General features: G+C 32.4%; 3 protein-coding genes across 3 annotated transcripts; 2 read left to right on the top strand and 1 right to left on the bottom strand.

Moving 5' to 3' along the window:
* Positions 1 to 2,129: 2,129 nt before the first annotated feature.
* On the top strand, positions 2,130 to 4,718 carry LOC107476833 (scarecrow-like protein 30). The gene is made up of 2 exons (XM_016096754.3): positions 2,130 to 2,228; positions 2,348 to 4,718. The coding sequence occupies exon 2, from the start codon at positions 2,369 to 2,371 to the stop codon at positions 4,448 to 4,450; it is 2,082 nt and encodes a 693-aa protein (XP_015952240.1). The 5' UTR covers positions 2,130 to 2,228; positions 2,348 to 2,368; the 3' UTR covers positions 4,451 to 4,718.
* A 2,279-nt stretch (positions 4,719 to 6,997) lies between these two features.
* LOC107477148 (uncharacterized) lies at positions 6,998 to 9,499 on the top strand. Its single transcript, XM_016097113.3, has 9 exons — positions 6,998 to 7,015; positions 7,187 to 7,315; positions 7,776 to 7,800; positions 7,910 to 7,942; positions 8,044 to 8,165; positions 8,350 to 8,480; positions 8,581 to 8,810; positions 9,026 to 9,249; positions 9,335 to 9,499. Exons 1-9 carry the CDS (start codon positions 6,998 to 7,000, stop codon positions 9,437 to 9,439), a joined length of 1,017 nt encoding a protein of 338 aa, XP_015952599.2. The 3' UTR covers positions 9,440 to 9,499.
* A 229-nt stretch (positions 9,500 to 9,728) lies between these two features.
* Positions 9,729 to 11,098, bottom strand: LOC107477086 (uncharacterized). The gene is made up of 6 exons (XM_021137286.2): positions 11,066 to 11,098; positions 10,920 to 10,957; positions 10,730 to 10,817; positions 10,337 to 10,636; positions 10,180 to 10,245; positions 9,729 to 9,977 (listed from the first exon to the last, which is right to left on the bottom strand). Exons 1-6 carry the CDS (start codon positions 11,078 to 11,080, stop codon positions 9,828 to 9,830), a joined length of 657 nt encoding a protein of 218 aa, XP_020992945.2. The 5' UTR covers positions 11,081 to 11,098; the 3' UTR covers positions 9,729 to 9,827.
* Between the last annotated feature and the right edge of the window lie 1,119 nt (positions 11,099 to 12,217).

Below are 12,217 nucleotides of genomic sequence, written 5' to 3' on the forward strand. Positions count from 1 at the left end.
ATTTTTATAATTATCAATTAATTAAAAATAAAAGAATAATAAAAACAAGAAGAAGAATGACAAAAGCTTGCTGTAAGGTTAGGTGAATGAGACTAATAACAAGATTGACCAAATCTCATGCAGATATTCTTCCCTATTTCTTAATTGATTCTTCTCATCTTAAGCATCAGATCGATCTCCCATCCATACGATCATTCATTTGCTTTTGGAGTATCATCATGGAGTAGATAATTTATAAATTAGTTAAATAATAGTTCAATTAAATTTTTGACTATTTAATTAGATTATTGTCGTAAACAAGGTAGTAATAATTAAATTATCTTCAGTCATAAAATACTATAAGCAAGTCACTGCAATATATAAACTTCGATTAGGGGGATGCATTGTATCTGGATGAATCTACACCCTACACACTAATAAATTTTATTTTAAAGCTTAAAAGTTGGAGTTAGAGAGCACAAGAATTTTTTAATCATCAAAAGAGTTTATATAAACTTTAAAGTAACACATCCATACAAAGAAGGATTATGATATCTGTACACTAAAATTAGTCATTAATATAAAATATATGTTGAAATATAAATATATATTAAAAATAGATTTTTAATAACTAATTTTAATATACAAATAATATTTTTATAAAAATAATTATCTTTTCTGTCCATTTAAACAACAAATAAATCTTTTCTATCCACTTTTGGTTGAATACTAATAATAAATATAATTAAATAATTATATAAAATATTATATAATATCAATATATTAAAATTAAATTATTAAAAACAATATTTGAATATAGAACATTGAAAAAGTTGAATAATAAATATTACCTTATTTCCTTTTTCTAGTATGATATGATGTTGTTCATCATGGCAACTTGCATTGCCAAGTCAATTACTCAAACATAATATGGTGGTGTGTGTGGAATTATGGGACAATATGGTATATATTTAATATTTCCCCATATATGATGCAAAATAGTGATTCCTGCATGGAAATGTATTCACATTTGATTCGACATTGAAGAAAATTTATTAGTAATATAGTCTATGATATGGTCAAAGACTTGAGGGTCAAGGAGGCACCGCTTTATTTTGCTTTCATGACTCTGCTGCATCCGTGTGCTTTTGACTACTACCCAGCCATCCTTGACTCACTAATATTTCATGGATTATATTGGGGACCAATAATATAACAACTGCTAAATTATCCTGCTACCTTACATTGATTACACTCACTGTTAATTAGCCCGCCAATTAACACTATAAATGTGTTAGATATAGCTATAGAGTCTAAATAAATAACTTCTCTCTATAAATGTGAGACATTTTTGCCTTCTTCCCCAAGCTGTAACTTTTTATTGGTTTAAGTGATTAAGACCATTCAGTTCTAAATATAATATGAAATTTTTTATTAGTTAGTTTTTTAATTAAGAAGGTTTATGAGACCTTTATCAATTTATTTAATTAGAAGTTTCGTTATTATACACATAAACTTAGAAAAGAATGAAATTTTTTTTATTAAACTTATAAAATATATTTATATAAGAATGTGTTCAGTGTTTCAATAAAAAATTTCAGTATAGATATTATCCTTTTAAATTTTTTTAAAATTTCACTTAATATCTCCGTTGTCTTTTTTTTTATAAGTGAGTATAAAAAAATTATGGTCATTTTAGCATATTTTTTGTGTCTTCATCACTAACAACTACTTTTTGTTTATTAGATGTAAAATTAATTGAGGAATACTAGAAGAACAGTAGATTTTGTGAGTTATAATCATTAATTAGCCATCAATAATGTATTTAATGGTGTAAAATTTCATCTAATAATAAAAAATTACTCATTTTTATTTTACTGGCTAAGTACTAGTCAAATTTTAACAAATCTATTAGTACCTAGACTTCTCCAAATTAATTTTTAATAACAAATGTATTTAAGTCTTTGTATGTGTCCTTTATTTTTTTAAAGATAAACACGTGAATTAAAAATATATAATATTTATTTATTATTAAAAAAATATATATGGAGAGTGACTGGTTCATCTTGTCTCCAATCCAGTCCCTTCCTGGAAGGTTCAGTGGTTCAGTAGACACAAATGAAGGTTATAATAGTAAAATCACATAACGGTTTATAACCCCCATTAACCATTCGCCAACTAAACTCATTGCTAATCCCCTATTACTCTCTCACTCTTTCAGTTCGATTCTGTCTCTAATTTTTTCCCAGGTACACAACACAATCAATCATATATAGTCTTTTTGTTTCTTCTCTATTCATCTTCGTATGATTAAAATTATTCCTAATTAATTACCCTTTCTTGTTCATGCTCTATCTTTGGGATTCAGTTCTTGTGTTTGGAAGCAATCATGATCTCTGCAGATTCTCGTACGGAGAATTATACTGGTTTCGTATATGAGAATGGTCCTATGTCGGTGTTCTCCAATAGTAATAATCATCAGAACCCTGGAAATGTGTTCAAGTTTGAAGATTCCTCTTCAAATCATGCAGAATCTCCTACTAGTGATGATCCTGATGGCACAAATAATGGAGAATCACACGCAGAGAGTACTAAGAACTCAAACCCTATTCTCAGATACATAAGTGAGATTCTGTTGGATGAGGAAGATGATTTGCAGCAAAAGCCCTGTATGTTGCATGATTGTTTGAAGCTCCAGGCTGCCGAGAAGGGGTTCTACGACGCCATCGGCCGCAGCTACCCTTCGTCGCCGTCAAAGATCTATGGTGGTTTTGGGGATGATTGCCATGATCCTGATGATAGTAATTTTGGTAGAACAACTAGCTCTGAGAGCAATAGTAGCAGCTACAACACTAGTGAAAATTCATGTGAGTCTGATTGGTTCAATGGATGGGGTGATTTTGAGTCCAAATTCCTTCAAAACTCGTTGATTGAGTCCCCAGAAATAAAGAACTCCTATGAGGTTTTAGGGTTAGGTAATTCTCAAATTAGGGATTCGCATGGTTCTGTCTATTTTCAAAATGGAACCTTGCACAACATAATTCCAGATATGCTGCCACCAATTACTGGAGGAGGTAGTGGTAGATCAAGGGAAAAGAGGAGCCATCATGTGGATGATGGCACACAAGAAGGGGAGAGAGGAAACAAGCTCTCAGCTGTGTATGCCGATGAGTCGGAGCCATTGGAGATGTTTGATGCAGTGCTGCTTTGTCAGGATGGCAAGAGTCCTGCCATTTTTTGTGGCGACCGCGAATCCGACTCGGGTGGATCTAATGTGAAGGCAAGCCGTTCGAAGAAAGGTGCGAACAAGGGTGGAGCTACCAACAAAGGGGGCACCATAAGTACAACAGTTGATTTATGGAGTCTCCTAACTCAATGTGCACAAGCTGTGGCAAGCTATGATCAGAGGAGTGCGAATGAGATACTCAAGCAGATAAGGCAGAACTCTCCGGCTTCTGGCGATGGGTTGCAGCGTTTGGCTAAGTACTTCGCCGATGGCCTTGAGTCGAGGTTAGCTGCCGGGACACCCAAGTATATCCTCCTTCAGTCAGCATCTGCTGCAGATATGTTAAAGGCATACAAAGTTTACATCACAGCCATCCCATTTCAAAGGATGTCAAATTTCTTGGCTAATAGGACTATTCTGAAGCTAGCACAGAATGAAAGCAGTCTTCACATTATTGACTTTGGGATTTTCTATGGTTTCCAGTGGCCTTGCCTCATCCAGCGCCTTTCAGAAAGACCTGGAGGGCCTCCTAGGCTTCGGATCACTGGAATTGATCTTCCTCAGCCTGGATTCAGGCCTGCAGAAAGGGTTGAGGAGACCGGGCGACGCTTGAAAAACTATTGCAAGAGGTTTGGGGTCCCATTTGAGTACAATTGCCTTGCACAGAAGTGGGAAACCATACAACTCGAAGATCTCAATATCGACAGGAATGAAGTGACCGTGGTTAACTGTCTATACAGATTGAAGAACCTGTCTGATGAGACTGTGACCGCGAACTGTCCAAGGGATGCCGTGTTAAGGTTGATCAGGAGGATAAATCCAAACATCTTTATCCATGGTGTGGTCAATGGCACTTACAATGCCCCATTTTTCTTGACTCGATTCAGGGAGGCGCTCTTCCACTTCTCGGCATTGTTTGACATGTTTGAGGCCACTGTGCCACGCGACAATCCACATAGGCTGATGTTTGAGCAGGGGTTGTTTGGAAGGGATGCCATCAATGTCATAGCATGTGAAGGGGCTGAAAGAGTAGAAAGGCCAGAGACCTATAAGCAGTGGCAAGTTAGGAACAGAAGAGCAGGGTTCAAGCAACTTGCAATTGCACCAGAACTGTTAAATAGAGTCAAAGGAATGGTGAAGAAGGAATATCACAAAGATTTTGTAGTGGATGAAGATGGAAAATGGGTCTTACAAGGATGGAAAGGGAGAATTCTCCATGCGCTCTCTCCTTGGGTTCCTGCTTAACCAATCATGTGGAAACATTCCAATGTAATCTTTATTATTCTTTCTTTCCGTTTTGAGTTTCTGTTTTAGATTATTGGTGCTAAATTTGGTTCCTAGTACCTTAGTTTAGCTTGGTGTAACATGCATCTGCATGTAGCCAAAATTAGAAGATTAATCTGAAATCACATATTAGATAAAAGATTATCCGATATCTCCATTACGGTGTACTCTTTTTTTATTAATATGAATAGACGCAAAATAGAATGAAAATAGCACTTATTTCTGTTAATATGTGCACTTTTTATGTTATGATAACTCAATTTCCCAAGAAGATCGCTAACATTTTTGGTCCTTTTTCATTACTACATTGCTGGAACTTTGTCATATTAAGAAATGTTGAATGAGTAGAATAATTTCAACTATGGATTCCAAGTACAATCCTTACAAACTTATACTGTAGGCATGTAGCATGACATCAAAACATAAGTTTGGCCCTTTATGTTTTTCTTACCTTTTTTGTTGGAAGCCAAGTCACACAATTTTGGAGGCACTACTCAAATGGTTTTCCTTCAACTATTGGAAAAGCATTTGCCACTTCTCTTATTAAGATGTCTCCTACTTCATGTAATAAGATATTAGCAACTTCCTCCATAATTGTAACTTGGTGAATGTCATAACTTGCCACAGATTTAACCTACAGTTGGTCCCATGAATAATACAAATCGTCCGTACATATATCATACTGTGTTAGATTGCGCCCACTTTGATCTTGTTCAACCAAGTTGCAACACAGACATGTGTTGCTGACTCATAAAACCAATCTATAAAATCACCACACATTTTATATTGTGGAGTGTGGATCCTGACACACAACTATCTTTAAATCATTTCTTCTTTTCATTTTCATATGCTATAGAAGTGGTGGATCTGTACTTATCATGCCCATGCTTTATATCTTTATGCCAATCCACAACTATAGTCTATAAACATCTATGTATTATCTTTTTGGATTGCCACTTCGATTTAAACTCTAACTATACTATTCAATAATTCAACGTTCTACTCTGGATTTATTAAGGAATTACAAATTTTAAGGCGCATCTTCCAATCCAGCCTATCTCCTTTTTTTTTCCGGGTCATGAGCTTATCTCCTTTTTGTTTTATGAAAGAGCCCACACAATTATTTGGCCATGATTGTCTTTTTATAATGAGTGACTAATATATAAATAATCAATCATGGACACAAAAAATAATCACTACATTAATTATTTATATTAAATATATGTTAGAACATAATATATATTTTGAAAATGAGTTTAATAATATATTATTTATATACAAATACATAATGATTAATTTAAGACTTGTTTTGATAAGCTTTTACAAANAAAATTGTAACTTTTTTAAAATATTTTTTTAAAATTTTTTTAGTATTTTTATTTTTACTACTAAAATTTTGTTAAATATATTAAAAAATAAAAAAAAATTTATTTTTTTAACAACTTAATAACATGTAAACAACCTCTGTAGGGATTAATTTTTGATATAGGAGCATTTCAAGTAACAATAAATCACATATATGAATTCAAGTCTCGTCGAGAGCAAGACTTAAATATAGCATGTGAGTGTAGTGTGATTGTTAGAACTTAAAAGTTAGAACATAGTCAAAAGCCGTTACAATTAAAATGCGATAAAAAAAAATATTTAAAAAATATTGAACCACCATTTATAGGATTTTCTTTAAATAAATTGATTGTTTATTTATATATGTTTTCCTAAGATTATATTTGTAATACGATTTGAATTGATTTAAAAAATAAAATTAATGTAATTTGTTAAGATTTAAATGAAATTGGTTTGATTTTTTTAATCTAATATAATCTAATTTTATTCAAAAGGTTGTGATTTGTATTGTATCAATTTGAATTTATTTTTTTAATTCAATTTATCTTTTGTGATTTGAATTGGATTTGTTTTTAAATGTGATTGACTGATTTGTTTGTTCAAGTAAATTAAGAAAGTATATTTAGTAGATCCTTTTCAAAAATTTAATCTTAAATGTAAATGAATCAACATAAAATTTAAAAGATTGTTAAAGGTGATATATATATATATATATTAAACCATTCTCTACCTTAATCAATTATTTTCTATCTTAATTCATGACAATAATAAAAAAATTTTACAGTTTACAAATTTAATCTAATAGAATTATAATTTTAGTCTTTATTTTATCTCATCTTTATATTATTTTTTTATCTCATTTTTATTTTTATCTTTTATAGATAATACTCTATATATATTTGGTTTTACTTTCATAATTCAATCAATCAAAAACGCACTCTTTATCTGCTCTTTGAATTTTACTAATATATATTTCGATTAAGAATAGTGTTGTGTTAATAGTTTTCCCCGCCTCTGTTCTAGGCTTCCATTACTAAACCCGGTGAATCCATTTCCCCGGAAGTTAAGTAGGCAAGGAATCCAAGCCCGACTCTTTAATTGTTTTCAGTAGGATTTCTTTGGGTTCACAGTTTCATATTGATTATCGTGCATTACCAAATACCAATGGACCAATTTGGCATGGTACGTTAACGAGTTATGACTTATGAGCTATTTCAGAATCCTTATCCTTGTTTGAATTTGTAACTAAAAATAAAAGCTTTAATAGAACTTGCATTAGTTGGTGTTTTGATCGTTTCGTGCGTGGTAATTAATCACGGTTTTTGTTTATTTATTTTTTAAATGGTTTTGCAGGGTGATTACTACATCAGCGAAGAAGATGAAGAAGTCTACGTGAATCATGATGAGGAGGGCGGCGAGGAGGAGGAGGATTATGCTTTTAAAAATTATTACCACTGTTACCCTGTTTCTTCCACTGAAAAGGTATTATATAAAGACGGAGTCTTTCACTGTCATCCTATTAGTCTTATAATTTTACTAAATTTTTAATTAGATTTTTTTTAATTAAATTTTTACATTATTTTTAATTTTGTAATTAAGTCCTTTTCATATTAAAAACGTTAAAATTAACATATTTTTTCTTCTAAAATATATGCGATCAAAGATATAATTAGGTTTTTAATTATAAATACCTTTAATTTACAAAAAAATATTCAGTTAATTCTAATTTTTTTTTACAATAAGGAAGACCTAATTTCAACTAATTGAAAGACCTAATTAAACCTTTTATTTTTTTTAAATTAAAAAACGTTGGGTTACTTTAATAGCCATAGTATGCACTTTGTATGAATCAATTGCATCACAACATTGTTATGCATTCTATTTGTGTATTTATTTACTACGAATCTTAAACTGATTATGGCCTTTTTGTTTTCTTTTGCAGTCAAATTTGGAATCGGGCAATAAGAGTATGTATACTAACATGTTACGTTTTGCTAATTGATATGAAGTAGTTATGAGATTTGATACTTTTTTTTTATGCCTGTAAATGCTAATGTGTATTCTTTTTGCCACCAGTTATCATGCCCCCTTCAGCACTTAATAATCTTTGTGAGTGAAATATATGTGTGTGCTTTCAGTATTTGATTCAATCTTTTTTCACCTCTGAGCTAGATTAATAAGCTTATTCATATAATTTGTAAACATTACAGTGTATGCTGGAGTGGAATACCCTATGTTATTTGAAATGAGACATCTTTCTAATGGAAAATTTTCTCACTGTGGAGTCCTAGAATTCACTGCTGAAGAGGGAAAAATTTGTGTACCGAGTTGGGTATGTGATTGTCTTTTGTTATTTGTTCATATTAATCTCTTTCTTTATGCCATTATCTGTAAACATCTAATCAAACATTGTATTATAAATACAAATAGTTTCTCTTATTATGTTGACATTACATTGAAATTGAACTCTTTCATTTACAATTTGTGCTGTCTTTTGTTACATTTGTTGTTATCAGATGATGAAAAACATGCAGCTGGAAGATGGAGATCTTGTGCTTCTGAAAAGCACCACACTTGTAAAAGGAACATACCTCAAGTTGCAGCCTCACACAAAGGATTTCATGGATCTCTCAAATATAAAAGCAATGTATATGGAATACCAGATTTAATTGAATCTTAAACAATTTTTACATGCTTCACATAACAATAGTTCAATGATATTTTTCTTTCTTTTCTATTATATTCAGGCTGGAGATTAATCTGAGGAGCTTCTCATGTGTAACAACTGGTGACACAATAATGATTCCATACAACAACAAAGAGTACTATATCGATGTGATTGAAACCAAGCCATCTCATGCTATCAGCCTCATTGAAACAGACTGTGAAGTTGATTTTGCTCCACCTCTTGATTATAAAGAAGAAGTTAAGAAACAGTTGCCATCTACTTCATCTGACAAGAAACAACAGCAAGAAGGTTGTGAATATTTCTTTGATTTATTTTCTATGTCATGCGAGCGTAAAAGAGTTTTACATTGTTATTCAATCAAAGTAATGTGTAAACAAAATGGGTTTACTTTTGTTTTTTCTTTTTACATGAACGGTTTGGTCTAGTGTAAAATTTCAAGACAGCTTTTGAGTTTAGTAATTTCAAGACAGCTTTTGAGTTTAGTCTATGTTGTGCACTTTCAGCTGATGACACTGACATTCTAATAAAGATTGGAGAGTTTGCACCATTCTCTGGTTCTGCAAGGCGTTTAGATGGTAAGCCATCCACACCATCAGATAAACAAGCTTCTTCTTCCTCTTGTATGGCAAAACAGCAAGGTGACAATAAACACAAGAGTTCTGATTCCAAGTCTTCATCGAATACTACAACTTCTGGGAAGCTTCTCTTTGGGTCAAGACCACACAAGGTGAGTGTGAGTCCTATCTGTGTATAATAAATCTTGTGAGTTTGTAAATCTTGTTAATATTCACCATTTCTTTTTCCGTGTTAAGGCCTCTCAGAAATCCACTAATCAAGACAAGGCAGAAATAACCCAAAAACCACAAGAACCAAAGTTCCAAGCTTTCACAGGAAAAAAGTATTCACTAAGGAGTTGATTCTTTTATTAGGTCTTTTTGTCTATGTCTTGAGTTTAATTTTAATTTACCGTGTAACAGCAACATTATTGGTATTAGTATAATGGTTATTTATTTTATTATTTTTGCTGAAACCTAACAAGAAATATATTCATTCCTTTCTTGACAAGGATTCTCTGATATTCACTTTACAATATTCATTCGTTATTAAAAAATCTGAATTTCTCAGTTATAATAAACTACAGTTTGGATTATTGGCAATAACATGCAAACATGTGCTTTAAAATTGCAATGATAGAAAGCTCTCTAGTACTGAACAAAATATTCATATTTAATAAAAATTCAAATAACAATTACATTGATGAGACAGGCGCCTACACAAAACAAGGCACTAAACTTGTATTCTAGACTAAGCTTTCACTGATGTCTCAATTGCAACCTTATATTTGACAATTTCATGCTTTTCGCTGGCTTCCCAGAGTTCTGGAAATGCCTCCCTGATATTATGGATGCTTTCCAAAGCATGATCAATTCCTGTAGTTCGAACGGAAGTACCAACCTGCATTCATGCGGCATTTCAAATGAACCATTAGATGCTAATTCAGTGCACTAAATATTGAATGTCAATTAAAACACTCTGGTCCATTCCACTGATCAACATGTAAAACTAACGACAATAAAATGTGAAAATGCAATTCCATCCGCTTTTACGACCAATTTAGTTCATTAATCAGTAAAGTAGTTGGGATAGGAGTCTTTACCACAACTGTGTGGAGGCCTACGCGTTTGGCTGTCAGTAAATTGCGGGTACTATCATCAAAGAACAACTGAAAAGAGAAAATGTTACAAAGGAGAGTTGTATAAGAAGCATGCCATTTAGAAAGGCTACACTGGTAAGGGAAGAATCGGTAATCTTACTGTTCTCTTAGGGTCAATATTTGCTATCTCAAAAACATTCTCAAATGCATCTTCAAAGGGTTTACAAACAACTGGAGTCTTTGGAAGTATCACGTCAGGGCCTGGGTGGCGCACGTACTCATAGAAATCGAAAATTTCAGTGGAAACTGGTTTGGATTCGCTGCCATTTTTAACATCAAGTGTATTGATCTTGTTGGAGGGATTCAGAGTATCAAAGCTTATGATTCTTTCAAAGCAATCCTCAAGTCCAAGCCTTTGGAGTGCCCGAACTGCATGACTATGGTCTGCATTTGTAAAAATCTGAAACGGGGTAAAACAAAGAAAACTTCATCATCATTATCTAATCAGATATTACATTCACAATAGTATATTGAAAAATAGAGAGGACCTTACCACTTTCCTAATAGGGAGGCTTTGCAAAATACCCCTTAGAACTGGATCTGTTTTCAGCAAGTGATATGGCAATCTCCCATGAACAAATCTGAACAACACAAAATTGTTTTAGATACCTATTTAAAATAATTCAACTTCATTAAAATGAATGTGAAGAACAATAAAATGGACAAACAAATGTGTGTGTTACCTATGAAAGTCATCATAGTCAAAGTCATAGCCAATTGCCTGGAAGGATATAATAGAAGACAAAAGGGAAATGACTTGTTCATTAATCAACAACTGTAAAAGTATATTTAATTAAATAGATCAAATATAAGGTTGATTAAATCATACCCTCAGACCAGCCATTGTTGTCCCATTTGTAGCATATACTCTGAGCAATGCAAGCATAATAACACTTTCAGATTCAAAAACAGGTCATTTTTTACACACACACACACACAAAAACAAAACCAAATATGTCAAACAACCCGGTACCTTCAATGTTCTTTGCTGTCTGAGCCGACAACCCAGAACTGTAAGGATAAAGAGTGTCATCAAGATCTGCAAATCATCAAACCAAAGCAAGTTATATATAAGACAGCATCATGAATGATGCAAGTAAGAAAACAAAAGGAAAATTCAGCAGTGATCCTTAAAAGGCTTACCAAATAAAAGACAGTCATATTTTGCCTTTGAAACCTCCTGGTGGAACTGATGTCCATTTTCCATTTTGACTTAAGAGTTCAGTTTGATATGCCTAATTATAAAATAAATATAAATAAATAAGAGCATTTTAACAATACAAACCTTCAGATTTAAAAAAATAAATAAATAGCAACTTGGAGTACCTATATGAATTCCCATATCAAAAACTAACAACTTCATAAACAAATAAACAATTGATAACTAAAAGCTTTGCACAGAAACAAGGATTTGGATAATCTAACGTGGGTAGTTACTAATTAATTCCCACTTAAGACGATCTCAATCCAAAAAGAACTCTATTAAGCATAAGCCGAAACCCATTACAGAAGAGGGAAAATTAACATATACCCAAAAGCCGAAGTCACTATCCGTAAAAAGTAACAGTTAAAATGGGAACAAGTTTCTGTTTTTACAAAGTAGAGTAAGTAGGGTGTGGAAGAAATGCAGATCCAATAATGGAAAACTTACAGGGAAAAATGATGAATTTGATTTCCGCAGGGGAGAAAAATGAGAGAGAAGTGAGAATGGAGAATTGAAGTGAGAAGGGGAAGGTTGAAACTTTAAATAGAAAGAAGAAACACTGAACAGTGCGCCGTTGAAAATATGAAACAGATTCTTGGAGAATCGCGTTTGTAGAAAGCGATTGTTGGTCGCTCTTTGCTCTTCTAGAACGACGACGTTTGGAATGGCTTGTTGAATGTCAAAATCTAATTAATAATAAAATTAAGAATTAAATATTTACTTCGGACTTAGTATGAATTCGTGTCCAACTTTTTTTTAAAAATACTATTTGTTATA

This window comes from Arachis duranensis, chromosome 3 (assembly GCF_000817695.3).
Source record: "Arachis duranensis cultivar V14167 chromosome 3, aradu.V14167.gnm2.J7QH, whole genome shotgun sequence".
In the NCBI taxonomy this organism is placed as follows: domain Eukaryota; kingdom Viridiplantae; phylum Streptophyta; class Magnoliopsida; order Fabales; family Fabaceae; genus Arachis; species Arachis duranensis.